This window comes from Neolamprologus multifasciatus, chromosome 7, assembly GCF_963576455.1.
Source record: "Neolamprologus multifasciatus chromosome 7, fNeoMul1.2, whole genome shotgun sequence".
Lineage (NCBI taxonomy): Eukaryota > Metazoa > Chordata > Actinopteri > Cichliformes > Cichlidae > Neolamprologus > Neolamprologus multifasciatus.
Window position 1 is genome coordinate 58,878,626 of NC_140445.1, and position 26,441 is coordinate 58,905,066.

The 26,441-nt window shown below is 40.4% G+C and overlaps 2 protein-coding genes, 1 long non-coding RNA gene and 1 pseudogene across 3 annotated transcripts; 3 read left to right on the top strand and 1 right to left on the bottom strand.

Moving 5' to 3' along the window:
• Window positions 1–1,183: 1,183 nt before the first annotated feature.
• Window positions 1,184–10,103, bottom strand: LOC146515674 (uncharacterized). The gene is made up of 3 exons (XR_014875298.1): window positions 10,001–10,103; window positions 9,780–9,847; window positions 1,184–1,298 (listed from the first exon to the last, which is right to left on the bottom strand). It is a non-coding gene; the product is annotated as an uncharacterized LOC146515674 (long non-coding RNA).
• Window positions 1,286–11,457, top strand: LOC146515675 (uncharacterized). Its single transcript, XM_085167978.1, has 2 exons — window positions 1,286–8,932; window positions 9,936–11,457. Exons 1-2 carry the CDS (start codon window positions 3,364–3,366, stop codon window positions 10,643–10,645), a joined length of 6,279 nt encoding a protein of 2,092 aa, XP_085024104.1. The 5' UTR covers window positions 1,286–3,363; the 3' UTR covers window positions 10,646–11,457.
• Window positions 11,458–11,654: 197 nt separating this feature from the next.
• LOC146515676 (uncharacterized) lies at window positions 11,655–12,653 on the top strand (annotated as a pseudogene).
• An 8,306-nt stretch (window positions 12,654–20,959) lies between these two features.
• Window positions 20,960–25,079, top strand: LOC146515677 (uncharacterized). The gene has a single exon (XM_085168006.1). It carries the CDS (start codon window positions 21,868–21,870, stop codon window positions 24,694–24,696), a length of 2,829 nt encoding a protein of 942 aa, XP_085024132.1. The 5' UTR covers window positions 20,960–21,867; the 3' UTR covers window positions 24,697–25,079.
• The last annotated feature ends 1,362 nt before the right edge of the window (window positions 25,080–26,441 follow it).

The following is a 26,441-nucleotide window of genomic DNA, read 5'->3' on the forward strand; positions in this document are numbered from 1 at the left end:
TGTAGTATTCTACTCCAACTTTTTATTTCCCCACATTTGGCATCTTCAGTGACTTTATTATCGTTTTAAACATTAAACTTGGAGTAGATCAAATTCTGAAAATAAAGACCAGCTCTCACAGTTTGGTTTTCTGCACTCTTACTCGTGGCACGCTGGAATAATAAACAGTTTTATTGTTTTAACATTGTCAGGCAGCCATACTTTGCCTTTTCACGTGCAGTGAAGTATTATATGGCAACACCTGACTAATGTCATAATGTTTAGCAGTCTCTAAAAATATGACTGTGGAAGTGGTGCTGAGAAGAAGATGGTTTAGTAAATAAGGTGTTTCTGCGGTGCGTTCAGGCACACCTTTATGGGAGTTTATCTCTAGACTATTGTCTGTGTATGATGCATGGTTTCTATTAAGCGCAGCTGGGACATTTACAGTATGCAGCACAAATCTATTCAGTATGAACATCAGGTTATGATGGAAAACCGAACGGCTACGTCTCTGTAGAACCTTTACTACAAAACACGCTTCACACGTTTTTAAAAGAAAAAGCACCTCTCCTGCAATGGAAAAATACCTCTTTATTCGATGTGCATGCCAGGGTCTCAGAAATGTCCGCTCCTGGTGGGCAGGCAGTGACAACAGCAGATAAGCTGTTCCCATGTTAAGCCCGTTTTCCATATCCTTTATCAGGACGAGGATTATTAAATATAAGTTTTAAACAATTTCTTAACGAATTCCAGGATTTTGGATTAGAAACTAATTGACCTGACGTTATCTGTTGTTGGCTAGCTGCAGGAAATTCAGCCCAGATGTGAGGGACATTTGATTGTTTCACTTTTAAGAGTCACTATCAGTGTTCGATGAAAAACATCCTCACACATGGCAAAGGATTGCATCCGTTACTGCAGAATTAAAGAAATAATTCACAAATCATGTGAATATGACTGTAGGCGCATTTTTATAACAGAGACATTTGGGCCCATTCACATGATTAGGCCAGGTATTGCATCACAGAGCTGAATATTTATTTATTCTTGGCATGCGAGCCGAGAGACGGTGGAATAACGCAGGTAGGGTTATACCTTCAGGCAGGCAGACTGAGTGTGGTGTTACAGGAGGCTGGCGCTGCACTACGACAGCTGTTGGGTTCACTCCAGTGCAGCTGGAAATGGGACACTTATGCACATAACAGACGCAAATGACGGCACTGGCTCCTCTGCCCGAAGTGGATGGAGATGAAGTGGTCTGCCAGGACGCCCAGGCAGCAGAGCCCGGATTGATGGTCAGATGTTTGTTCTAGTCCCTATGGAAAAAAAAAAAAAGCACAGTGTTTACATGATCAGGGACAGAGAGTGGGCCGAGCCAACTCACCGAGGGAATTCAAAACACTCTATCCCAAAAGGGCACCATGAAGAGAAAAAAGCTGCAGTCCATAAATGGATAAAGCAGGAGTGAGGTTATTATCGGGAACAATGGAGCTGCTGACTGGAATCTGGAGCTGTCAAAGAAACAAAATGAATTCATTCAAATGAATCTAGCCTTTACATGTCGATCAACTGCTCTAAAAACTCCAATCGTTCTCATTTCATCGTGCGGCCCGTGCGTCAGGCTACTTTGTTGTGGTTAAGCAGTAAATGTCTGAGATTTAGGGTTGGCCGCTCTGTAAAAGATGCAGCCCTGTGATAATAAATCAATACAGCCTAATGCTAAGAGAGCGTAAACATTTATCTCACACCATTTCCCAGTGTAAGTGTTGAAGTACTGAAGTGCCTGTGAAAGGTGAAAGGACACGTATTCCTGGCTTTTATCCTGCCAACAGTTGTCGAGCGTCAAATGAGCTCATAGCTGCATTAGCACAGCAGGAGGAGGAGGAGGAGGAGGAGAACCATCCAACTTGAAATTTAAAGTTAGACAGAGAAGGGTTACACAGATTACAATAGCCAAAACATTTTAAAATACTCCTCTCTGAGACCAACCGCAGGATTTAAAGCTGTTACGCTCTTAGACGATGCAGTTTCTCCAGATGCGTTCGTGACCTCGCAGACCAGCGATGTGCCGCATCCAGCCTTCTACTTCAATCGTTTTTCATTTCTAACCTGAGGCTTCCCACGGTGCTCTCACTAAACAAATGGTTTCCTTTGTCATTATTAAAGGACAGCTGAGAAATCTCTCAGCTGGTCAAATAGACACAGACAAAAAAGGGCGCAGAGATCGTGTCTCGGTCGATAAGTAAGATCATTTTAGTGGTCTAACAAGCATTAAAAACAGACACATTTCTGAAACATCAAACACTGGCATTGCATGCTATCACTCATATCTCATATCCTGTTGTGGGACTGACATTTACACCCGTGGTCCGAGAAAGTAAAGCCTCATTATCCAAACTCCCTGTGAAGCAGATGCCTCATTTAGCTCATGTGACTTGGTTTTCTCTCTTTCCTGTTTTCTGACTATATGTAGACAAAACGAATTAGCCAAGACCCCAAATACAGATGAACAGCCTGTACACAGTCAGATTAACCTCTCCACCCAGAGATTGCCTCACCGATCCCTAACACTTGTTGGGGATTAGAACTGTCCGAATAAAGCCAATAGTACACGAGATATTTATCTCTTCTGGAACTGTGTTTTAATCAAATGGTCTTCTTAGATGAATCAGACATTCCTGCCCACCATTAATCATCAGCTGAACTAAGCCTCACAGTTTACAGTAAAATGAAGCATGCCCATTCAAATCTGAATAACAGCCTCTTGGCTTCAGTCCAGCAGCAGCTTTTTTGCTTCAAATGTTACATGTGCCATTCACATGTTTGTGTACGCATTGTCAGGAAGCTCGGGACGCTCTTGCCAAAGCAACTGCGACACACATGCATATTCAAGTCCGTGACACATTTATCATTACAGCATAGAGGGAGAATGTGTTGCAAATGTTCTTCATTAACTGATGTGAGTGGAATTAGAATCAATTGTAATCCAATAAATTGTTAAGACATGTGCTTTCTAAAGTTTCCATGTTTCATAATGTTTCCCAAGTGGTTACTAACTGCTGCAGTTAACTCTGCTTATATTATGAAGCAGAAATATCTTCGGATTTCCTCACGCTTCATGCATATCATTCACTATCTTAAAAACATACCTCCTCTCACTTTTTTGTTTTATTTTCCCCTCTTTCTTTCTTCCTTCCTTCATTTTTCTCAGATATCTCACAGATTCCCTTTTCACTGCACAGCTCCATCATTTCCCACTCCCTCCTCTTCTCCCTCCCACCTTTCCTCCTTCTCTTGCTCTCGCTGCGCTTCTCACAAACTGAGGTGGGTGTTTTTACACTCTCTCCCTCCTCTCCCTTCACTCTTTGCTCTCAGGCTGCAATGAGGTTAACAGCCCTGTGCGTATGTGGGACCCTGCTGGCCTTCTCAAGTCTCTCTTGGATCACAGCAGACTCTGATGAAGGAATACTCCTTGTGGATAAAGGATTTGGCCCCTGCACTGTAACACTGACGCCTGGGGGGCAGTGCAGACAGGTGCAGCATGAGAGCACGTGCCCTTACTTACTCACTTTGCCACCGCTGAGGATTCACCTGCCACAGCACCTCAAAGAGCTGGATAAGATCGTGGAGGACCTGCAGAAGCTGAAGGACAGTGTGGATGAACTGCGGGAGATCTGCGCAGACTGTACAGTAAGCCAAACTGAGAGAGAGTGTGGAAGGCAAAGAGAGAATGAGCGTGAGACACTGAGTGAGGAGACGGATAGACGTGAGGATGAGAGAAACTGGGTAAATGAGAGACTTCAAGAGAATGGTTTTAAACAAGAGTGCAGCACAGTCAGTGTTATGGAAGGAGATGGAGACTCGGAAAAATCAGGCACTCTGGAAGAGAAAGAAAGAAAGAAATGGGAGACAGAAAGAGAGAGCAATGGAGGACTCATAAAAGAAAATGAGGAAGGAGAAACTCTGACAGAAGTGCTGGAAACTGATGGAACAACTCAATCAGACAGAGGAAAAGGAAAGGACAAAGTGGTTCCAACAAAGGTAACAACTGGTGGTGTAAATGAGGGAACAGTAGGAGAAAAGGTTGCTGACAAAAACAATAGGCAGGGGGAGGGAGACAGAAATAAAGACACTGCCGGAGAAGAGAATTCAAAGAGATATCAAGAGAATAATCTGGAGCATGGAAAAGAAAGAAAGACTTTCACTAATGTAAATAAAACTGAAGAAAGTGGTCATCACGTGTGGCAAGATAAAACAGAGGAAACAGAGACCCAAACTGCAGCCAGTGATAGGATAAAGATGTCAGAGAACCATGATGAGAATACAAATCAGGAGCAAGAGCAGACCAGGGAGGAGAAGAAAAAGGAAATGGAAAAGAGAGTAAAAGTAGAGCAAAATAATGAGGAACGAAAACAGACCGAAAGCATCAGGCGCACTGAAAAAGAAAAGACTATAAAAGAGGGGGGTGAGGGCAGAGAGACGAGAAAGGAGATCAAAACAGAAGACGAAGAGACAGAGAGTGGAGAGGGAGACGATAGAGAATTACCATCCAGCGAAGCAACTAAAAGGACAGACTTTGTTTCAATCAGCCCAACTCCTCACTCTACAATTAACATAGCTCTAGGGCTAGACTCTGTGGACTCGAATGAAGCTACGTCATCTATTCCATCTCCCCCAATGCCCAGCTCCACCTTGCATTATATCACAGATGTCAGTCACGAGATAACTACCCAAAACACAGGCCTTGTAGCAGCTGGGATTTCTAAGCCTCCAAAAGCTGATGCAAATACTCACACGGAAACTACAATGAGCACAGGGAGTGGACAACACATAACCAATCAAACTGCTACATCCAGGCCAGGCCTCCACAGTCACATTAGTTCAACTATGACAACTACAGTCACCACAGCTCATCATCAGGATTCAACTGTAGGAGCTATAGATGACAGCCGCTGGACAGCTAAAAAGAACATCAGCTCAAATACTAAGATTGGAGCAAAACCTCTGCCAGGCCAAGGACCAAAGCCTGGCAAAAGACCAAAATACAACCAAAAGAAGCACCCTTTTCACCACAAACCCAGAATTGACCAGAGACCTAAACCTCAACCTGGCAAAGACCCAAAAGGAGTCGAAACTTCAAAACCTAAGCAAAGAATTCCCCCTCATATTTTACCCACTGATCAAAATTTGAATAACAATTCTATACCTAAATATGGCCAAAATTATACATCTGATCAAAACAAGTTACCTACTCAAAAGTCAAAACCTAATGAAAAGACTGTGACTCCTATTTGGACACCTCCACCACATCACAGACCACAGAATGCAAACACAGCCGGATCTGATGAATATCCTGATCAAGTTACTGCTACTAATCAAACCGAGATTGAACTGAAATCCGAGAAGGAAATAGTCCATAATCCAAAAACTGAGAAGCCGGACCAAAATCAAAAAATAGAAAAAGGGTCAAAAGGTGGAGAAAAAACAACAACTGACCAAAAACCTGGCTACAGTGGGACATCTGATGAAAATCCATCGCAAGTGCCTTATTCTAATCAAGATCCAATATCTGGAAAGAAGACCACACCAGATCTACCAAAAACACCCCCCAACCAAAAGTCTAAAATCACGCAGATCATCCCTACAAAACCCAAACCTGTCCAAGAGCCTGAATCAAAAGAAAGTTCAACAGCTAGCTATGCAGAAAAAGCTAAACAAAATGAGACATCTGATGAAAATCCATCGCAAGTGCCTTATTCTAATCAGGATTCAACACCGCGAAAGAAGACCACACCTGATCTACTGAAAACACCCCCTAAGGAAAAGCCTAAAACCAGACATAATGTCCCTTTAAAACCCAAACCTGTCAACGAGCCTGAATCAAAAGTAAGTCCAACAGCTAGTTATGCAGAAAAAGCTAAACAAAATGAGACATCTGATGAAAATCCATCGCAAGTGTCCTATTCTAATCAAGATCCAACATCTGGAAAGAAGACCACACCGGTTCTAACGAAAACACCCCCCAACCAAAAGCCTAAAACCAGACACAACATCCCTACAAAACCAAAACCTGTCCAAGAGCCTGAATCAAAAGAAAGTCCAACAGCTAGCTACACAGAAAAACCTAAACAAAAGGAAACATCTGATGAAAATCCCTCACAAGTGTCTAATTCTAATCAAGATTCAACACCGCGAAAGAAGACCATGCCCAATCAAACAAAAACACTCCCTGACAAAAAGCCTAAAACCAGACAGAACATCCCTACAAAACCTAAACCTTTCCAAGATCGTGAATCAAAAGAAAGTCCAACAGCTAGTTATGCAGAAAAAGCTAAACAAAATGAGACATCTGATGAAAATCCATCGCAAGTGTCCTATTCTAATCAAGATCCGACATCTGGAAAGAAGACCACACCGGTTCTAACGAAAACACCCCCCAACCAAAAGCCTAAAACCAAACACAACATCCCTACAAAACCCAAACCTGTCCAAGAGCCTGAATCAAAAGAAAGTCCAACAGCTAGCTACACAGAAAAACCTAAACAAAAGGAAACATCTGATGAAAATCCCTCACAAGTGTCTAATTCTAATCAAGATTCAACACCGCGAAAGAAGACCATGCCCGACCTAACGAAAACACTCCCTAACGAAAAGCCTAAAACCAGACAGAACATCCCTACAAAACCAAAACCTTTCCAAGATCGTGAATCAAAAGAAAGTCCAACAGCTAGCTACACAGAAAAACCTAAACAAAATGAGACATCTGATGAAAATCCATCGCAAGTGTCTTATTCTAATCAAGATCCAACATCTGGAAAGAAGACCATACCGGTTCTAACGAAAACACCCCCCAACCAAAAGCCTAAAACCAGACACAACATCCCTACAAAACCCAAACCTGTCCAAGAGCCTGAATCAAAAGAAAGTCCAACCGCTAGCTACACAGAAAAACCTAAACAAAAGCAGACATCTGATGAAAATCCATCGCAAGTGTCTAATTCTAATCAAGATCCATCATCTGGAAAGAAGACCATACTGGATCTAACGAAAACAGCCCCCAACCAAAAGCCTAAAATCACCCAGATCATCCCTACAAAACCCAAACCTGTCCAAGAACCTGAATCAAAAGAAAGTCCAACAGCTAGCTACACAGAAAAACCTAAACAAAAGGAGACGTCTGATGAAAATCCCTCACTCATCTCCAATTCTAATCAAGATTTAATACCTGGAAAGAAGACCACACCTGATCTACTGAAAACACCCTCTAACCAAAAACCTAAAACCAGACAGATCATCCCTACAAAACCCAAACCTGTCCAAGAGCCTGAATCAAAAGTAAGTCCAACAGCTAGCTACACAGAAAAACCTAAACAAAAGGAGACATTTGATGAAAATCCTTCACATGTGTCTAATTCTAATCAAGATTTAATAACTGGAAAGAAGACTATGCCTGATTTACTGAAAACAGCACCCAACCAAAAGCCTAAAACTAGCCAGAACATTCCCGTGAACCCTAAACCCACCCAAACGTCTGAATCAAAAGACAGTCCAACAGCTAGCTACACAGAAATACCTAACCAAAAGGAGACATTTGATGAAAATGTCTCATACAGCTCCAATTCTAATCAAGATTCAACATCTGGAAAAAAGACCATGCCTGATCTACCAAAAACACCTGGCAACCAAAAGCCTAAAATCACCCAGATCATCCCTACAAAACCCAAACCTGTCCAAGAGCCTGAATCAAAAGAAAGTCCAACAGCTAGCTACACAGAAAAACCTAAACAAAAGGAGACATCTGATGAAAATCCATCACACATGTCTAATTCTAATCAAGATCCAACACCAGGAAAGAAAACCATGCCTGAGACCATGAAAACACCCCCCAACCAAAAGCCTAAAACCAGACAGAACATCCCTACAAAACCCAAACCTGATCAAGGGCCCAACCTACCAAGACATACAAAACCTGGGACAAGCTTCAAGCCAAAACCGAATGTAAGGCCCAAAACTGGCCCCAAACCACCAGAAACCAGTCACAACTTTAAAACACCTAAGCTTGGAGAAACGCCTAATCTGAATGCCAAGCCTGCACCTCGGGCAGAGTCTAATAGAACGTCAAAACCAAGGCTTCCCTTCATTTACCGACCACGAAGCATGCCTACAGTTAGGCCAGGAGCACCACCAGTTCAAAGGCCAAAACCAGCAGTGCAACCAAAGCTAAGTCCAAAGACCAAAACAGATCCACCTAACATCAGCTGGACTACTTCAGATCACACCCAAACCTCTCAAATCAACACGCCTTCTACATCTGGCCCCATAAAGCATACTGCTGAAGTGACTCATTCCTCAGGGGACAGAGAGTTCAATCCCAGTCTAAGGAAAACTGTCACTCCAGGTCCAAAGACCTCCAACAGTCTGGAAAATGGAGCCTTCCCTCACCTTCAAAGTCTGCCTGAAGATTCCACTATGAGCCCAAACAACAGGATTGTGTCTGATCTGAGGCCACAAACAGCCAGTCAACCAGCATCAATCCCAATGACAACAAAACCAAACAAAATCATCACTCCAGGATCCTCAAAGTCAAAGACAAATTCTGGCTCAGACACACAAACTGAGAAACATCACAAGATGGAAGAAATAGCTCCTGCATTCTCTACATCTCCTTCTCCCATATCTCACACTATCTCTCCACCCAGCCCTGACTTCAGGTCAACAACTGCGACCACCCCTGGCCCCAAGCACCCCGAGCTCGCTGCCGAGGCTTCCACTCCCAGTGCACGTGAGTTACGAGTGAAAATCAACCAGGTGGCTGCTTTCTTCAATAACAGCCTGAGTCCTAATGGCAGTCCACCAAACATGCATCACCAAGACCACTCAGAAGAGAACCAGGGAGGCATCAGGCCTGACAACACGGACGGCAAACTGCCAACAGACAAACCACCTAAAGGCAAGAGATTCTGTTTTATTCTATCACACTGATCCTGTTTTGTCTCTGTGTGCTTGTGAAATGTAAACTGTTTCTGCCAGTCAGCTGCAAGACATGTTAGTGATCAATGCAGATTATACTGGGCTTGAAATGCGAAGCACACATACATTCGAGGCCTCAAAGCCGAGAAATGTGCAATGAATTGTGCCACATTAGTATCTGAATGCTTATTGCTTTATTACTACTCAAAAAGACATAAATAAGACCACTAATAATGACCTAAGCTGAAAGGAATTAAGCAATACAATCTCATAGTAAACTCTAATGATCCTCATAATATAATTATGTGGGCAGATTTGTATCATACATCACTGGCTATTATTTGTCAAAGGAGGAATCTGCATGTGTGCGAAATGTGTCGCTCCTAATGAATGTCATGACTAAAGATAAAACCACAACTATGCAAAGACCAACAGCTTTAAACCATCCTTTTGTGGAGAGCTGTTTACAGAGAGTGAACTCAACAAGTGGCTATTTTCCCCCCAGCAATTAATTAAAATAACATTTACCAGCATCCATGACATCATAGAGTAAAAACTAAAGGTTAATAGGATTTTAAATGCACGCTTTTCTTTCTCTAACTGCCTGTTATTGCCTCATTTCACCTTTTTTTATAAGTCAGGAGGAAAATATAGGAAAGTTGGACTAGACAATCAATTATTTTAAAGGTGAAATTATTAAACTTCCTTCACGTGTATGCCTCCAACACCATTTCTGTTTTAAACGATATCTTTTCATCTACCGTGGAGGTCCACTTTGAAGGCCCTCACACACAGTAACTCTTTTTATGGTGGAAAAGCGCACTGACCTGATGCACTCGTGACCTCAGCCAGCTCATTTCACGAATAAATCCCAGCTGCAAGATGATAATATCACCTGGAATATGAGAGCAAAAACAGGGCTTAAATAAAGCAGGGCTTACTGGCTTTTTAAGAAATGTGTCATTTCTTCCATTGTGTTACAGTTACCATGCTACCGAGAGACTGCTCGGACCACCTGCTCAGGGGAAAAACAAAAAGCGGGCTTTACCTGGTGACCCCTGACCTCCGCACTAGTAGCTTCTCGGTGTACTGCGAGATGGAGCAGGAGGGTGGAGGGTGGACCGTCCTGCAGCGCCGCCAGGACGGCAGCGTGAACTTCAACCGCACCTGGGCAGAATACCAATCCGGCTTCGGGGAGCTTGACAGAGGGGAGTTTTGGCTGGGCAACAACATCATCCACCTGCTGACCCGCGACAGGGAGATGGTGCTGCGGGTGGAGCTGGAGGATTTTGACGGGTTGACGGGGTATGCGCAGTACGAGCAGTTCAAGGTGGCCAGCGAACGCCTGCGCTATAGACTGACAGTAGGCAGTTACTCGGGCACCGCAGGTAATGCTCTCCGCTTCAGCAAAAAGTACGATCACAGCAACAGGGCGTTCACCACGCCGGACAGGGACCACGACCGCTACCCCTCCGGGAACTGCGGGGCCTACTACAGCTCCGGCTGGTGGTTTGACGCCTGCATGAGCGCAAACCTCAACGGGAGATATTACAACGGGAGGTACAAAGGTGTGCGGAATGGGATTTTCTGGGGGACATGGCACAACATATTATCAGAGTACTACCCCACCAATGAGAGACAGTCTTTTAAGAGAGTGAGGATGATGATCAGACCTAAGGACTTTGTGCCATAAGATGTGCTGGGGAAAGAAAACAATGCATACCATCGTCAACGATAAGCCCGCAGGATACTCCATGAAAGTTTAATGAAATCTAGTGTACGCTCCACACTATTTAACCAGTAAGGCAATACTGCCGCCCTGTGGTGTTTTCTATAATGTGTTGTTTACAATAACAGGATGTATATACTAGTGACAAAAGCAGGGTTGCCTAGTTTATTTTATAACCTTTCCATAATAAAGTGATAACATTGCTTTTGTCGAGAGGGGGATTTGAAAATGAAGGAAATCTTCATTTGAAGAGTTATTTTTCTACCAGTGATATGAATCCAAGGTGACCAGGTGCCCCACTTCACGTGGGACTGCATGGCATGTTTATCCTTTTGCCTCCCTCCACTCCAACCAAGGCCCTGCATTTTAACAAAAATGTGGCTCAGACAGAGATGTGGCGATCCGTGGATGCGTCCTTATCAAACAGAAATGACAAGTAGGAGTATTAGGACTGTAGAATAAGGAAATATAGGAGTGCACAAAGACTAGAAAGCTCGTTACATACGCATCGGTTTCAAATAAATTGTCATTCCTATCACACCGATGCCAACCCTGACACCAGCATAGTTTTTGTGTAATTATTTGTATTTATTTCTTCAGTAACAAAACAAACGGTTTGCCCCACATGTAGTATGTTGGGATCTGGTCACCGTGACGGGTATGTAGCATAAGAGACTTTTATTACATGTACTGGAAGGGCAGTTCATAGATTGAAGCTGTCTGTGGTGTGTTGAATGCTTTTGTTTTGTTAAAATGAATAAAATGAGTTTACAGAAGCATTTGCATTCAGTTCGTTTTCCTCTGTAATAATCCAATAACAAATATGGCTAAATTAAAAATAACTAGAAGCGCAACACCAGGGTCTTCCGACTCTCGAGACTCTCGATTGCCTCTCGATTGGCAATTAATACACCGCTGCCTTTTCAAATGTATATTGAATTCTTTTATTCTGCTGTTAGACCAGGAATCAAAAATGGAGACAACGTCAGCGTCTTCTGCCCAAGCAAAGAGTAAGTGCAATATTATGGCTTGTTATTTCAACTTCTTAAAGATCTAAGTGTGTTTAAATAAAAAAAAATCTATTATAAAGTGACACTACAGCTTTGTTAATTCAAAAACAGTGAATATTACTTTTACCAAAAAGAAATGTAAAAACAAACAGCAACTCATTTTATACAAAATTGTTTATTAATTTCACAATCAACAGAAACTATTATCTTCATCATTGGGGACAGCTACATCCGCCGTGGGGAAGCACGAGCGAGGGAGACCATCGGGACCAACCTAGGTCTGGATGCGCAGGTCCAGTGGTTTGACAAAACCCGATCCCTTTTCTCTTCCAATGCCTTCCAGGAAGAGTGATACCTGATGTCCTGTTGATCCACTGTGGTGGAAATGACCTTGGCAATGTCAAAAGCGTCAGGCTTGTGGCAGCAATCAAGCAGGACTTGCGTGATCTCCACCACCAGTTCCCGCAGATGAAAATCATTTTCTCTGCCATCACCCAGCGATGCCAGTGGAGGCGTGTTAATCCAAAGAAGGTGGACAAGGCTCCACGCTTTGTAAACAGTGTGATGACTACTTTTATTCTGTCGGTTTGTGGTTGTATTGTACATCATCCACAGATAAAGCATAGAAATCCTGACCAGTTTTTGCATGATGGAGTTCATTTCACCCCTTTGGGAAATGATGTATTTTTAAATAATATTGCCTTGTGTCTGAAAGACCAAATCCAGTAGAGTGATGCTGGCTTTGGACTTTCCACTAACATTTTGGCAGCAAAATCTGAATCAGGAATTTTATTCTTTATGCTGTTTTTTTTTTTTTGGCTTTAAACTCATTTGTTAATTTTTCTTTAAACTTTTCTTTCACTTTTCAGTGATTTCACAATTATTCCCCCTGTTCTTTCTTTTGCTGTCATTCTCTTCTAAATTTGTTATTGCTGAATGTTCTTGTAATAAATATTTTTAAATCATCTCTGACATGCATGATTTTGATTTAATATTGCATTTTACATTCAGCAAATTTTCAGACTGTTTAGAAACACCATTGCTTTTCATGACACTGTTTTATTGAATCCTGTTAAAGACAACATGCAAGAAAATTCCATCTAAACCTTTCATAAAACAAAAGAGAAGCTGCAGTCTACGATTAACAACTTTAGAACTTAAATACATAGCACTTATGCTAGGACAGTGAAATAACAGTAAAAGCTGCTTGTAAGTTCTATCACTAGCAGGATAACAATTTTAAGAGAAGCCAATTATATGTATATTAAGACAGTGACTGTTGTCCTCGACATATTACTGTTCCATGAGGTTGCATGTTTCTCTTAAGAAACATAATGTGGTGTATTAGCCTTTGTATTTTCCAAATTCATTGTTATTCTATTAATTACTAAAGAAAGACTTATACTGTTAGTTTGGGGTGGCTGTAGTTTAGGAAGTACAGCTGGTCATCTTCTGATTGGAAGGTTGGTGGTTTGATCCTGGCTCCCCCCAGTCTGCATGACAAATATAATATTTTTTTTTTTTTAAAAAGTCAGTATTTCAAATAGATGGCACGTCCATCATCATTAACTGCCACTGAGGTCTCAATCTGAAGACGGCTCCTAATGAAGAAAAAAAAAAAAAAAACACAGACAGAGGAGAGAATAATTAAATTGTATGTATGACGTTTAGCACATTTTATTATACAATTCTACTAAGCTGATATTTGGCAAGGATTAATTAGCGTGTCTGTGAAGTTTCTCAGTCCACCAGGTCATTGTAGTCTAAGGAACTTGGAAAGAAAAGCATCTGGACTTCTTTAAGTGTCTTGAAGATGTTTCACATCTCGTCCCAGAAGCATCTCATCTGCATGTCCACTGAACCTAGAACAGAGGCAGACAGACAAGCGCAAAAACTTGGATGAAGGAAATGTGAGAAGGACCACTCCCTGACTACTTCTTTAGATTACATTATCCACAGTATTTAAACATGAATACATTTAATCTCAGTAGTAAAAAGTAGCATTTTGCTTTCTTTTCAACATACGACAACAGAATGACAGCCCATCTTAGTTGAAAGCCCACTCACCACGACAAGGTGCAGGCCATGAGTGGGAACACGGGACAAGACATACTTGGCAAACAAGACAAACTAAGACAGGACAAGGTAAAGATATACATATACTTCATACACATCAGCAATACAATAAAAAATTTTAAACAATAACAATTTATTAACAATATCATTATATGTTAACTTTTTGAATTTTAAATACTGAATGCAAAATCATTAGAGCAAAACGTACTCTCAGTTTTAATTCCCACAAGGAAATAAACAATAACACTTCTAAGGAACTATGTGAAATCTCAAATTGAAAAAACAGTGGTGTTATTTATAGAAAAGTGCAATAAAACTATCCTGTTGTGGGGCGTAATCCGTGCCGTGGCTGTGGGGGAGACTGGCGCACCTGAGGTCAGTCAGTGCATCACTCCTCCACTCCATATAAATGAACTAGGGCATGTTGTGTGTTTGTTGTTGGTGGTGGTATGTGTTTGGCTGGAAAGCTGTGCTGTGAGTGTGTGTACAGCAAATGCGAATAAAAGGGATATGCCACTGAATGGTCGTAGTCATGTCGTGCCTCCAACCTGTCACAAATTCATATCAGCAATTACAAAAGTAGCAAACAGTGGCAAGATAATTTTTTTTCTGTTTCTTCTGCTGATGATTCAGTCCTGTTTATGCGGACTGTAAACCATGGGCAGCAGAGGAATAACTGGCAGTAACTGATAATGACAGCTAGGACTGAACAACTAGTGATTTATTGTAATTTAAATCAAAATTTGTTATATTCTTTGACCATATGTTTAGTTAGTAAGTATATATTATATGTATTTCAATTCTAATCTGAAATACAATATATGTTCGAACAATCTGAAATAATGTCAATAAATCATTCTGCCCTAAAAGGCATCAGGTATCGCACATTACTCTCCATAAAAATGGATCAGTTTGGTCATCTGTCGGCGAACCAACTTGCCCGTTTTTGCCATTTCATTTTTTCTTCTTGCTAAGTGACTAAATCTGACTTTGCAGTACCATGTGGAGGCCATTTTCACAAGATCATGAATGTGGTTTACTTCAACACGTGTCAAGCATATGGCTTTCAAGATGAGGGAAAAGGTTTTTTTCACCACATTCTTCCAGAACCTGGGTGACAATGGTTGCTGTGACTCCACGTCCACTGGGTAGCTGACCTCCATTGGTTTTGATTTTCCTCTGAAGGCATTTTTCTGTTGTGATACACACAGTAACCATGCCTGGTGAAGGTTTTTGGAGACCACCTCTGTCTTTCTGCTTAATAAAAGTATGCACAGCACCTTCAGCTGTCAAGGCCTGTGAACAAGGCAAGCAGGTGATTTTCTCTTTGATCTTCTTTACTACAAAACCTGCGATGTAGCTGATCACTGTCTCCTTGTATTCAGACAGGTTGCATACATCTGGGAGGTCAGGAATCGAGTGATCATCAGGGTCATTTACTTGCACAAGGTGCACTTCCATTCTGCGAGCAATATTTACAGCTGCAGATGTTGAATCAAGAATGTATGTGTTGTCTCGAAGTAAACAATTGCCTGTACCCGTTTTAACTTGGTGCCTAACAAGTAAATGTTTGTAGGCGCCCCTGAACTGTCTGGCATTAGGATTGTCATTGTGCCCCCCTCTTGTTCTTATGGCAGAGAAGAAGAGCTCTATGTGGTCCTGACTAAGTTTGTAGGTCAGAAGATACCTGCATGGGGCATCGGTCCTCTATACAAGTTCATTATAAATGTTTAGTGCACTTATGCCATTAGCAATGAAGCCATATATGGCAGTCTTCTTTTTTGTGGTGTGAAGTGGCACCATCTTGTCATACTGCTGGACCTTCAACCCACGAAGCAAGGTTTCTGCATCCTTCAAGATTGTCTCAGCCCTGTGTTTAGTTGATGGCTTAATTGGAGCTTTGTAACCTTTTCCAAGAGGATTACGGCTGTTGAGCACATCAAAGGCTGCATCTACAGTGCGCACAAACTCCACAGTTGCAGAACAACCTTTAAACTCCTCCAATTTCAAGCCTTGTTCACAGAACTCCATTGCATCCGCTACACTTCTGCTGAAGAGCTGTGCTGCTAGGTGGACTTTCATTTTTTGTTTTCTCCACTGTAAATGAGCCATTTTTAGCCTGTTACCTAGTCGTAGACCCTCTTCATCTTGGAGTTTATTAAGGGCTTCAAAGTACTTCCACTTAATCTTCCTCCCATCTTCTGTCTCAAATTCCATTGAAGATGCAAAGGCATTACGAAGAAGCTTTAGCATATGACATGCATCCAGGATCACATGCACTTTTTGTGTGGGATTCTCTGGATGAAAGAAGTAGGGCTTCATGTTGTTGATATTTAACTCTGCGCCAAGTTCCCTTATCATGGCGAGGTTACTCGTAGGGGCATCACATGTAAGGGAGACAACTTTAACACCAACTTCATGAAGCCTGCTAAGGCTTTCCCGAATGACATTGGCCTTCTCTGATCCATCCATACCATCGATGAGGAAGTACGCAATGGGAATTTTCCATGACTCATTGACAGCCACAACCATGAGGACAAAGGCCTGGGTGGCAAGTGTGTTGTCAATTTCACCAGTGCCTATATCTACATAGCCATGGAACTGGTCACCTGCAAACTCAGTCATTTTGTGGATGTACATTTCATCCATCATTAGAGCACACACCGTCTCCTTTCCCTGTTCTCTGTTTGCCTCCACGTGACTTGTTAGTGCTCTGAAAGATGCTACGGTAAATCCAGGATCAGCTGAGACACTACTGTACCAAGTGCGAATGGTGTGACTGTGTGGCAACGCTTTGTTAAAATTCTCACGCACGTACTCATATGCTTTTGGGGAGTAAAAATGAAGTGTGGTGGCGAACTGTTTCAGTTCCTCAGAATATTTAGCTGACTTTTTCCCATCAAGGATTTTACGCAAGATGTGTTTTGGAACTTCATTGATTGACTCAAGCAAAGATGCACACTGATTTGAGATTATGAGCTTGTTCTTGAGTTCTTTGGTGACATCTTTTAAGGTACAAACATTTGTCTTTAAACGCCTAGACTTTTGGCATTGCAATCTCAGCTTTTTCCTGTATTTTGTTAGCATCTCTTCTGAAGCCTAATTTTTACGCTTTAAGGCTCTAGTTAATAATCATAATAGATTTATGAGAAAAGTGACCCCTTGGACCCAAATCAATGTGATAAGAACTACATAAATTGGCAGATTGCATCCCTTGAAAAAATTTATCTGAGGAGAAATAATTTATTTTAGTCTGACCCCAGTCCCATCCCGCAACATGGAGGAGGCGGGGTTCATGACCTATACTGCAGCCAGACACCAGGGGGCGATAGAGACGTTTTGGCTTCATTTTTGGGGACCTGTCGCGTCGTCCATGTTTTCTACAGTCACTCGCTGTGTCCCTTTTTTTTTTTTTTTTTTTTAACTTTATTTATCACATTTTAGACATACAGTCAAGTAAAACAGGGATCACGTAAAAGATGACATTGTGGTAGTACAATGAGGAACAGAGAGAGTGACAAAGACAGTGAGAAGTGAGTACAAAAAATAAAATAAATTAAGGGGAACATAAATAAACAAAAGTTTGCAAGAGCCAAAATCAAGTTAGCAGTTTCAATCGGTTATAGATGTTAACAGTCTTGAGAGCCTTAGTGTTTTTTGATGAGGAGATTGTCCTTATATATTGTGCAAGTTCCATTTTTAATACAAGAAGTTCAGGCTTTCTGCCGAGGACTTTGCTTTTGTGTATATGAAATTTTGCCAAAAATAAAACCAAATTTATAAAGAAGAAAGCATCATTGTCCTTGTCTTTAAAATTATAATAGCCAAAGATAACATCCTTATAGTATAGTTGAAGATTAGGGAGAACAGAGTCAGTAATAAACTTGTGGAAATCCTTCCAGAATTTACATGTAAATTTACATGACAAAAACAGATGAGAAACTGTTTCAGGTTGCTCTTGACAGAAGGTACAATTTACATTTATTTCAGCCATAAATTTGGACAAATATTGTTTGGTAGGGTAAAACTTATCAATCAACTTAAAGCAAATCTCTTTAATTTTGTTTGTTAAGAAAAACCTTTGTGGTAAAGTCCAAACTTTTTCCCATTCAATATCTGTTACAAAATTGGCCCAATAAAATATGGCTGATGGAACAGAGACCATTGCATCCTGAAAGAGAGATCTTATTTTGGTATTTATAGATTTATGAGAAGAAAAGCAAACATTGCCAAGAGAAGAATGTAACACATCCGGGGGAGTGACCTGTAGTGGAGCACTGTGGGAGCATCTGTGTAACATGGACAGACCAGATGGGATGGCATCGAACACTATTGAGAATTCTTTAGGCGTTATCGGTACATTGTATCTCCTGAGGAACTCAGAGTAATTATATAAGAGTCCATCTTCTCTATATAACTGACTAACCAAGATTATTCCATTATTAAACCAGTTATTTAAAAAAAGAGTTTTATTCTTATAAATAATATTGCAGTTATTCCAAATAAAGCAGCTTTGTGGAGAGAAATTGTGTTTGTAAATCAGCGCCCATGCCAAAAGAATTTGTTGATGAAAGTGAGAAAGTTTCAGTGGTATTTTTGGAATACTATAATTGCAGAGCAGTAGGAAGTTAAGGCCGCCTAAATTAGAGAACACATGATGTGAGATAAAGTTCCAGATAGAAGTGGGATTTCTTAAATACTTTTTAATCCAGTTTATTTTAAAGGTGTTGTTAAGAGCACCAAAATCAATAAAATTTATACCTCCTTTATCATATGAATTTAAAGCTACTGATTTACGCAAGTAGTGAGTTTTATTTTTCCATAAAAAATTGTATAATAATTTGTTAATTGACTTACAGGTTGTATTATCAACATGTAGTGACTGGGAAGCATAGGTTAGACGGGAGATACCTTCAGCCTTCGATAGCAGAACTCTACCCTTCAACGACAGGTCTCGCTGTAGCCAATGATTAAAGATTTTTTAGGATTTATCTATAATAGGAATGAAGTTTGTGGAGCATCCGGATTGCTCATTTTTTATTATTTGAATTCCAAGGTATCTTACAGAGTTTCTTACAGGTATTCCATGAATTGAAGTTGCTAAACAACTTTTAACTGGTAAAAGTTCACATTTATGCAGGTTGAGTGAAAGTCCGGAGGCTTTAGAGAATGGCTGTATATTGTTAATGGCCACTGAAACTTGTGAGGCGTCTCTGAGGAAGAGAGCTATATCGTCTGCCAGCTGACTTATGAGTATTTCTCTGTTAGCAATGACCAGGCCTTTTAAAGAACTGAGTTTAATGTGTGAATTAAGGAGTTGCATAGAAAGGAGGAATAAATATACGGATAGGGGGCAACCCTGCCTCACTCCACGCTTTAGAGAGAATCTTGGGGAAATACCAGTGGCAAGCTTTATGGAGCTGTTACTGTTGGAATACAGTGTCCGAACGGCATTACAGAAGGACTGACCAAACCCAAATTTATTTAAAGCAGTAAAAATAAACTCATGCTCTAAGGAGTTGAACGCCTTGTAGAAATCTAAAAAAAGAATAAGACTATCATCCTGTACAAGTTCTGGGTAATCTATTATGTCTAAAATTAATCTTATGTTGTTTGAGATATGACGATTCTGCATGAAACCAGACTGACTCTCATCAATAACTTTATCTAATACAGGTTTCATTCTATTAGCCAGAATTTGTGCCAATATCTTATAATCATTATTCAGTAAAGAGATTGGTCGCCAATTGTCTAAGAGCAAAGGATCCTTTCCTGGTTTTGGAATGAGGGTGATCAAACCTTGACATAAAGTGGGAGAGAGTGCACCTCTATCCATACTTTCCTTAAAAACTTCTAAAAGAAACGGGGCTAAACTGTCAGCGAACTGTTTGTAAAACTCGGCAGTAAGGCCGTCAGTTCCAGGTGATTTGTTAATCTTTAGATGTTTTATAGCATCTGCAACCTCAATCAAAGAAATTGATCTGTCGCAAAGCTGACTATCCTCCTCATTCAGCTGAGTAATTTTGTCTAAAGAATTTAAAAAAAAGTCAGACAAGCTTCAGGGCAATAACTAGAAGAATAAAGTTTGCAATAAAAGTTTGAACAATATGTTGCTATGGTATCCTTATCATTAGAAATTGTCCCATTAATATTTAGTTGTAGGATGGAGTTGGTGTTAGATTGATGCTTTTCAAGTCTGAAAAAATAGGCTGAATTCTGCTCTCCTTCTTTGAGCCGAATAAATGCTCCGTCAGCTTTGCGTTTGTAAATCTCATCTAACCTATGCTGCAGGTCAACCAGTTTTATCTTATCAGATTCACTGAGGGTGTCTATTGGTTTGGAAGTAAGGCATGTGATCTTTTGTATCACTTGTGTCTCATCAGATCTTTTTTTTGCTAAATGCTATATTTTCTAAAGAATTTTCCAATTTCATATTTCAAAAGTTCCCAGTTACTACAAAATGTATTATTTGTGAGCTTTACTCCAATAAAGTTTAATGAATCTCTGAACTTCACAAATCACTTCTTTATGCTCAAGAATGGTACTATTTAACTTCCAGTAAGAGGTTTTAGTGATTAGGGAGGATGATCACTCGCTGTGTCCCATTTCAGGGTCTGCACGCTTGAAGTACGCATTTTAAGTGCGGTTACGTCACCGCCACGCGACGACGGCTGTCCCAATTCGAAGTGTACTTGAAATGCATACTCCAAATGCGCCGTCGATTTCCCCAAATATCAAGCGTGGTCCGGTGCACGCTTCGTGGTCCCATATATCCCACAATTCATAGCGCGGCGGTGGGTGTGGATAATTTTGCTGCAAGAAGGGAGCGGCCGAAAAGTGAACTGTCAAAATTAAGTACTGAATATGATGTCACTTATTCATGTGCGAATCTTTAATAACGAAGAACATTAAAACATTGCTGTTGGCCACATGTCGGCAAAGTTATGTGACATTAGTGATGTTTGTACTTTCAGCATTAACTTGGTTTTAAAGCCTCTACTTCTAAATATACATATAGTCGACTTTAATCTTACAGAGAATCTGATGATTTTATGGATAATTAAAGTCAGTCATATATCCACAAACACAACAAGCTGAAAGTCAGTGATATAGATTATATATATATATATATATATCATAATAATCTGACAATACTATAATATTGGCCATATTATATTTACATTACCATAGTGATATGACCTTAGTCTCATGAACAACATTAACTAATTATTATTTACTAGCTAATCTTAAATAACTGTTCAGTACAGAAATGAAGCCCAACAATCATGTTTTACAGTCCTGTGGTCTCAGCCTCAGATACTCAACTAATCAAAGTGATGTCATGACAAAAATGAATGACAAACAAAACAATTTTCTCCTTCATTTCTGTCAAACAAAGCTGTATGAAACGTGTCTCGCGGTTAGTATCATGGTTGCTAGGCAACCTGAACAGCGCGACGAAGCATATACCGTCCCATTTCACAAGCCTCTCACTTCCGCACTTCTCGTACTTATAGTACGCACCGTACGTAGTACGCGTAGTGCGCGTACTTCAAGCGTGCAGACCCTGAAATGGGACACAGCCAATGGTTGAGAGTAAGAGCAACAAGCGCGTTCACGTCAAAAGTCGTCATAAAAAAGCCTCCAATAACACCAGAAAAAGTCGCCAGATTTGTCGCTGGTCGCTTTTTAGAAAAAAGACGACGCTAAGGGGGTTTGAAAACTCCCTATATAGCGACAAAATCGCTAAGTTGGCAACACTGTTTGGACTGTTTTCAGGGTATTTAAAAAAATTCAAAACAAAACAAAACCGTGCATCTCAATGGGTATATTCTGAGCATGCGCAGAATTACGCACAGCTGTCCTGTGATCGAACAAAGGATCAAAGGCTCAAAGAGCGCTGACGTCAAATTCGCGGCCACAAAAGTCCTTAAATACCCCCTCTTCACCTTCGCAAACACAGTTTTACTTGGAACATTTTCAGAAACAGCGAGTTGTGTTTTGCAAACCAGAAACCTTTCAGAAAGGGACTATTTTTAAACTTAAACAATTAAGCAAACATTTTTTCTTGTCGACACTTTGCATTAAACGTTTAAAGAAATGTCACACGAAACATTTAATAATTCACAGTCTGACAGAGAGATTCGAGAGGAATCACAAACACTGTATGGGATGATGGAGAGAGAAATATCGGAGCCTAGGGAGCTTCAAATGAAAATACAAGAACTCCAGTTGGAGTTAAGCACCCTAAAGCGCAAAAAGAATTATTACAAAAAAAATTACTATCGCTTTAAAAATGAGCGTGAACAGAATACTACAGATGCGCATGAAAGGAATTTCCATTTTAGGGAAAGCATGGTTGAGCTTGAAAAAGTGACTCAACAGTCAGATGACATCGAAGCTCTAATTGTTGCAGAGAATAAAAATTTGCAAGCAGAGCTTAGAACCTTTCGGATGATGCGCCATGAATTTCAGGAAAAGGAAGCATCTCTGCTTGAGCAGAACAGCAGCATTGCTGCTGAGTTGTCTCAAATTGAAAGTGAGCGAAATGAACAAAAGAAAGAGAACGCAGATCTCAAGGAAGAGAGAGAGAGACTTGAGCACCAAGTGGGAGAGGCTCACCATAAAATAACAAAAAAAGAAGAGATAATAGAAAAACAGAATAGAGAAATAGATCACAAGACAGAACAGATAGTTGAGCTGAAAAAAGAAATATGTATTCTTCAGCGTCGGGTGAGACAGGCACTGGATGAAAAACAGTCACAGGTGGAATCTCTGGAGGCTAAAATGCAGGAACAGGTTAAGACCGTTCAGACGATGCACCGTGACTTTCTGGAAAAAGAAGAATATCTCCTCGAGCAGAACAGCAGCATTGCTGCTCAGCTGTCACTGATTGAAAGTGAGAGAAATGAACAAAAGAAAGAGAATGCAAAACTCGAGAAAACTTTAGAGACTCTTGAGTGCCAAGGAGAAAATGCTCATATTGAAACAACAACAAAAAATGAGATAATAGAAAAACAGAATAGGGAAATAGTGCAAAACCAGAAACTGATAGCTGAGCAGGTGCAAGAAATATGCAATCTCCAATGTCAGGTGAGACAGGCTCAGGTCGAAAAACAGTCACAGGTGGAATCTCTGGAGGCTAAAATGCAGGAACAGGTTAACACCGTTCAGACGATGCACCGTGACTTTCTGGAAAAAGAAGAATATCTCCTCAAGCAGAACAGCAGCATTGCTGCTCAGCTGCCACTGATTGAAAGTGAGAGAAATGAACAAAAGAAAGAGAACTCAGATCTCAAGGAAGCGTTAGAGAGACTTGAGCACCAAGTGGGAGAGGCTCACCATAAAATAACAAAAAAAGAAGAGATAATAGAAAAACAGAATAGAGAAATAGATCACAAGACAGAACAGATAGTTGAGCTGAAAAAAGAAATATGTATTCTTCAGTGTAGGGTGAGACAGGCACTGGATGAAAAACAGTCACAGGTGGAATCTCTGGAGGCTAAAATGCAGGAACAGGTTAAGACTGTTCAGACGATGCACCATGACTTTCTGGAAAAAGAAGAATATCTCCTCAAGCAGAACAGCAGCATTGCTGCTCAGCTGCCACTGATTGAAAGTGAGAGAAATGAACAAAAGAAAGAGAACTCAGATCTCAAGGAAGCGTTAGAGAGACTTGAGCACCAAGTGGGAGAGGCTCACCATAAAATAACAAAAAAAGAAGAGATAATAGAAAAACAGAATAGAGAAATAGATCACAAGACAGAACAGATAGTTGAGCTGAAAAAAGAAATATGTATTCTTCAGCGTCGGGTGAGACAGGCTCAGGACGAAAAACAGTCACAGGTGGAATCTCTGGAGGCTAAAATGCAGGAACAGGTTAACACCATTCAGACGATGCACCATGACTTTCTGGAAAAAGAAGAATATCTCCTCGAGCAGAACAGCAGCATTGCTGCTGAGTTGTCTCAGATTGAAAGTGAGAGAAATGAAAAAAAGAAAGAGAATGCAAAACTCGAGAAAACTTTAGAGACTCTTGAGTACCAAGTGGAAAAAGCTCATATTGAAACAACAACAAAAAATGAGATAATAGAAAAACAGAATAGGGAAATAGTGCAAAACCAGAAACTGATAGTTGAGCTGGTACAAGAAATATACAATCTCCAATGTCAGGTGAGCCAGGCTCAGGACGAAAAACAGTCACAAGTGGAATCTCTGGAGGCTAAAATGCAGGAACAGGTTAACACCATTCAGACGATGCACCATGACTTTCTGGAAAAAGAAGAATATCTCCTCGAGCATAACAGCAGCATTGCTGCTGAGTTGTCTCAGATTGAAAGTGAGAGAAACGAAAAAAAGAAAGAGAATGCAAAACTCGAGAAAACTTTAGAGACTCTTGAACAGAGACTTGAGCACCAAGTGGGAGAGGCTCACCATAAAATAACAAAAAAAGAAGAGATAATAGAAAAACAGAATAGAGAAATAGATCACAAGACAGAACAGATAGTTGAGCTGAAAAAAGAAATATGTACTCTTCAGTGTAGGGTGAGCCAGGCTCAGGACAAAAAACAGTCACAGGTGGAATCTCTGGAGGCTCTGCAGCTGGAGAATTTTGCTCCTGAACCTGAGGAGCTTTTTTTTCTTGCCTTGGAACCACCTCCTGATGTGGTCCCGACACAGGAGAATCTTGGTCTTCAACCTGAAGAGCTTGATTCTCCTGTCTCAGAACCATCTCCTGACGTGGTTCTGACTAGTGGTTCATGGCGTCATGGTGCCAAACGCCTACTTACAATAGGTTTAGGTGTTGCCGCAGTAGGCCTTATTATACCTGCAGCTTACTGGGGCTTTTCAATGCTTAGCAGTGATTGCCTATTTAACTCTGTCATATTGCCATATTGCTACCTTGCTGATGGATTAGTTCCCTTTTAAAGAATAGTAATGATGGACTGCTTTTCATCCACAGTCCAGTAAACCATACGTTGTTCATGTTAGACAACATGAGCAACATTTAGCTAACTTGTGCTCTCATTTTTCTTTTCTTTTGCCTCTCACCCCCAACCAGTCGTGGCAGATGGCTGCCCCTTCCTGAGCCTGGTTCTGTCAAAGGTTTCTTCCTGTTAAAAGGGAGTTTTTCCTTTCCACTGTGCCTAGTGCTTGCTCACAGGGGATCATTTGATTGTTGGGGTTTAATTTGTTAAAAAACATAACAAATTAGGTGAGGGGTTCACATAATAGGGAGCACAACAAAAACTACAAATTTTTAAAAAATTTGTTAGTTGCAAATAAAAATAAAGAAAACAATTTCTGAAAAACATCTCTTACGGCTCTGTTTATTTGCTTAAATGAACACTTGTATTTTTTGTCATTGAAGAATATACATTGTCTAAAGTATTTGATCATTTTAAAATTAACACTGCGCTGCATGAGATAAACTGTGGCACGGACGGCTGTCGGCCTGGTGAGGGAAAGTTCCTCTTCAACCTCCAAACAGAACCCAGTTTGTTAATCGCAGCATCGCAAAATTAGACACAGCAATTCCTTAGAGTCTGGTTTAAGTCCTAAAATATAATCTCCTTACCAGCATAGGAGCATCCCACCAAGCATTCACAGTCATTACACTGTATGTACACTATATGTGGAAAAAAAGAAGAAAAACAGAAAGCTAAATAAGAAATGCTGCTATGTAGTAGAAGGTTGTTGACAGTAGCAAGCTACAGGTCTCTCAATATTGCTCTCCCTGAGAACCCTGTGCATTCCACAGCTAGCTTTAAGGTATTCCCAGGTATTAGAATTCTACATATTTAAGTATAGTGACATAGGTAAGTTGATTAGGGCAGCGGTCCCCAACCTTTTTTGCGCCACGGACCGGTTTATGCCCGACAATATTTTCATGGACCGGCCTTTAAGGTGTCATGGATAAATACAACAAAATAAAACTCGTACCGGTACTGAAAAAAAGAAAATTTATTCATAAAACACGTGAAAAGACCAAAGAAAACCGAGTAAACGATAAAAACGATAACAAAATAACGCTGAAAACTGATAAAAACCCTGAAAACTATACAATATATATATATATATATATATATATATATATATATATATATATATATATATATATGTGTGTGTATATATATATGTGTGTGTATATATATATATACTATACACTATACTATACAGTTTGTCATTTCTGACATATTGTTTTTTCTAGTGTTCAATTTGGAGACTGTGCATAAACATGCACCCAGTGCGAATAGTTTTCCATGATTTATGAATAAAAACGGACTTGTTGTTTATTTGTTTGTTTTCCCTTTTAACTGGAAAAATGGAAGTTGTTACCTTCCTGAAGGTAACAGAACACACCAGCCCTTACACACTTTTATAAATTTTAATGCTTCTTGATTAAAATATGTTTCAAGTATGGGAGAAACTAATGGGTATACAATAACAGTGTGCTGAACTCACTGTCATGTTTAACCCTAGAACACTGTCGCTATAAAGAGTAACACCATCACTAACATCAGGTGATTACTTGTCATCTAAATATATCAAATTATGACTACAATTAGAGTGGTCTTCTTTTGTTTTCAACTGTGGTATTTTCAACATGTCTAACAAAAAATTGTCATGAGGGGACCCTAAAGAAATGCTCCAAAATTACTGAAAAATTAGGA

Coding starts and splice junctions, on each gene's coding strand:
- LOC146515675 (XM_085167978.1), top strand. CDS start 3,364: ATGAGGTTAACAGCCCTGTGCGTATGTGGGACCCTGCTGGCCTTCTCA. Junction 8,933..9,935: donor AACAGACAAACCACCTAAAG/GCAAGAGATTCT, acceptor ATTGTGTTACAG/TTACCATGCTACCGAGAGAC.
- LOC146515677 (XM_085168006.1), top strand. CDS start 21,868: ATGTCACACGAAACATTTAATAATTCACAGTCTGACAGAGAGATTCGA.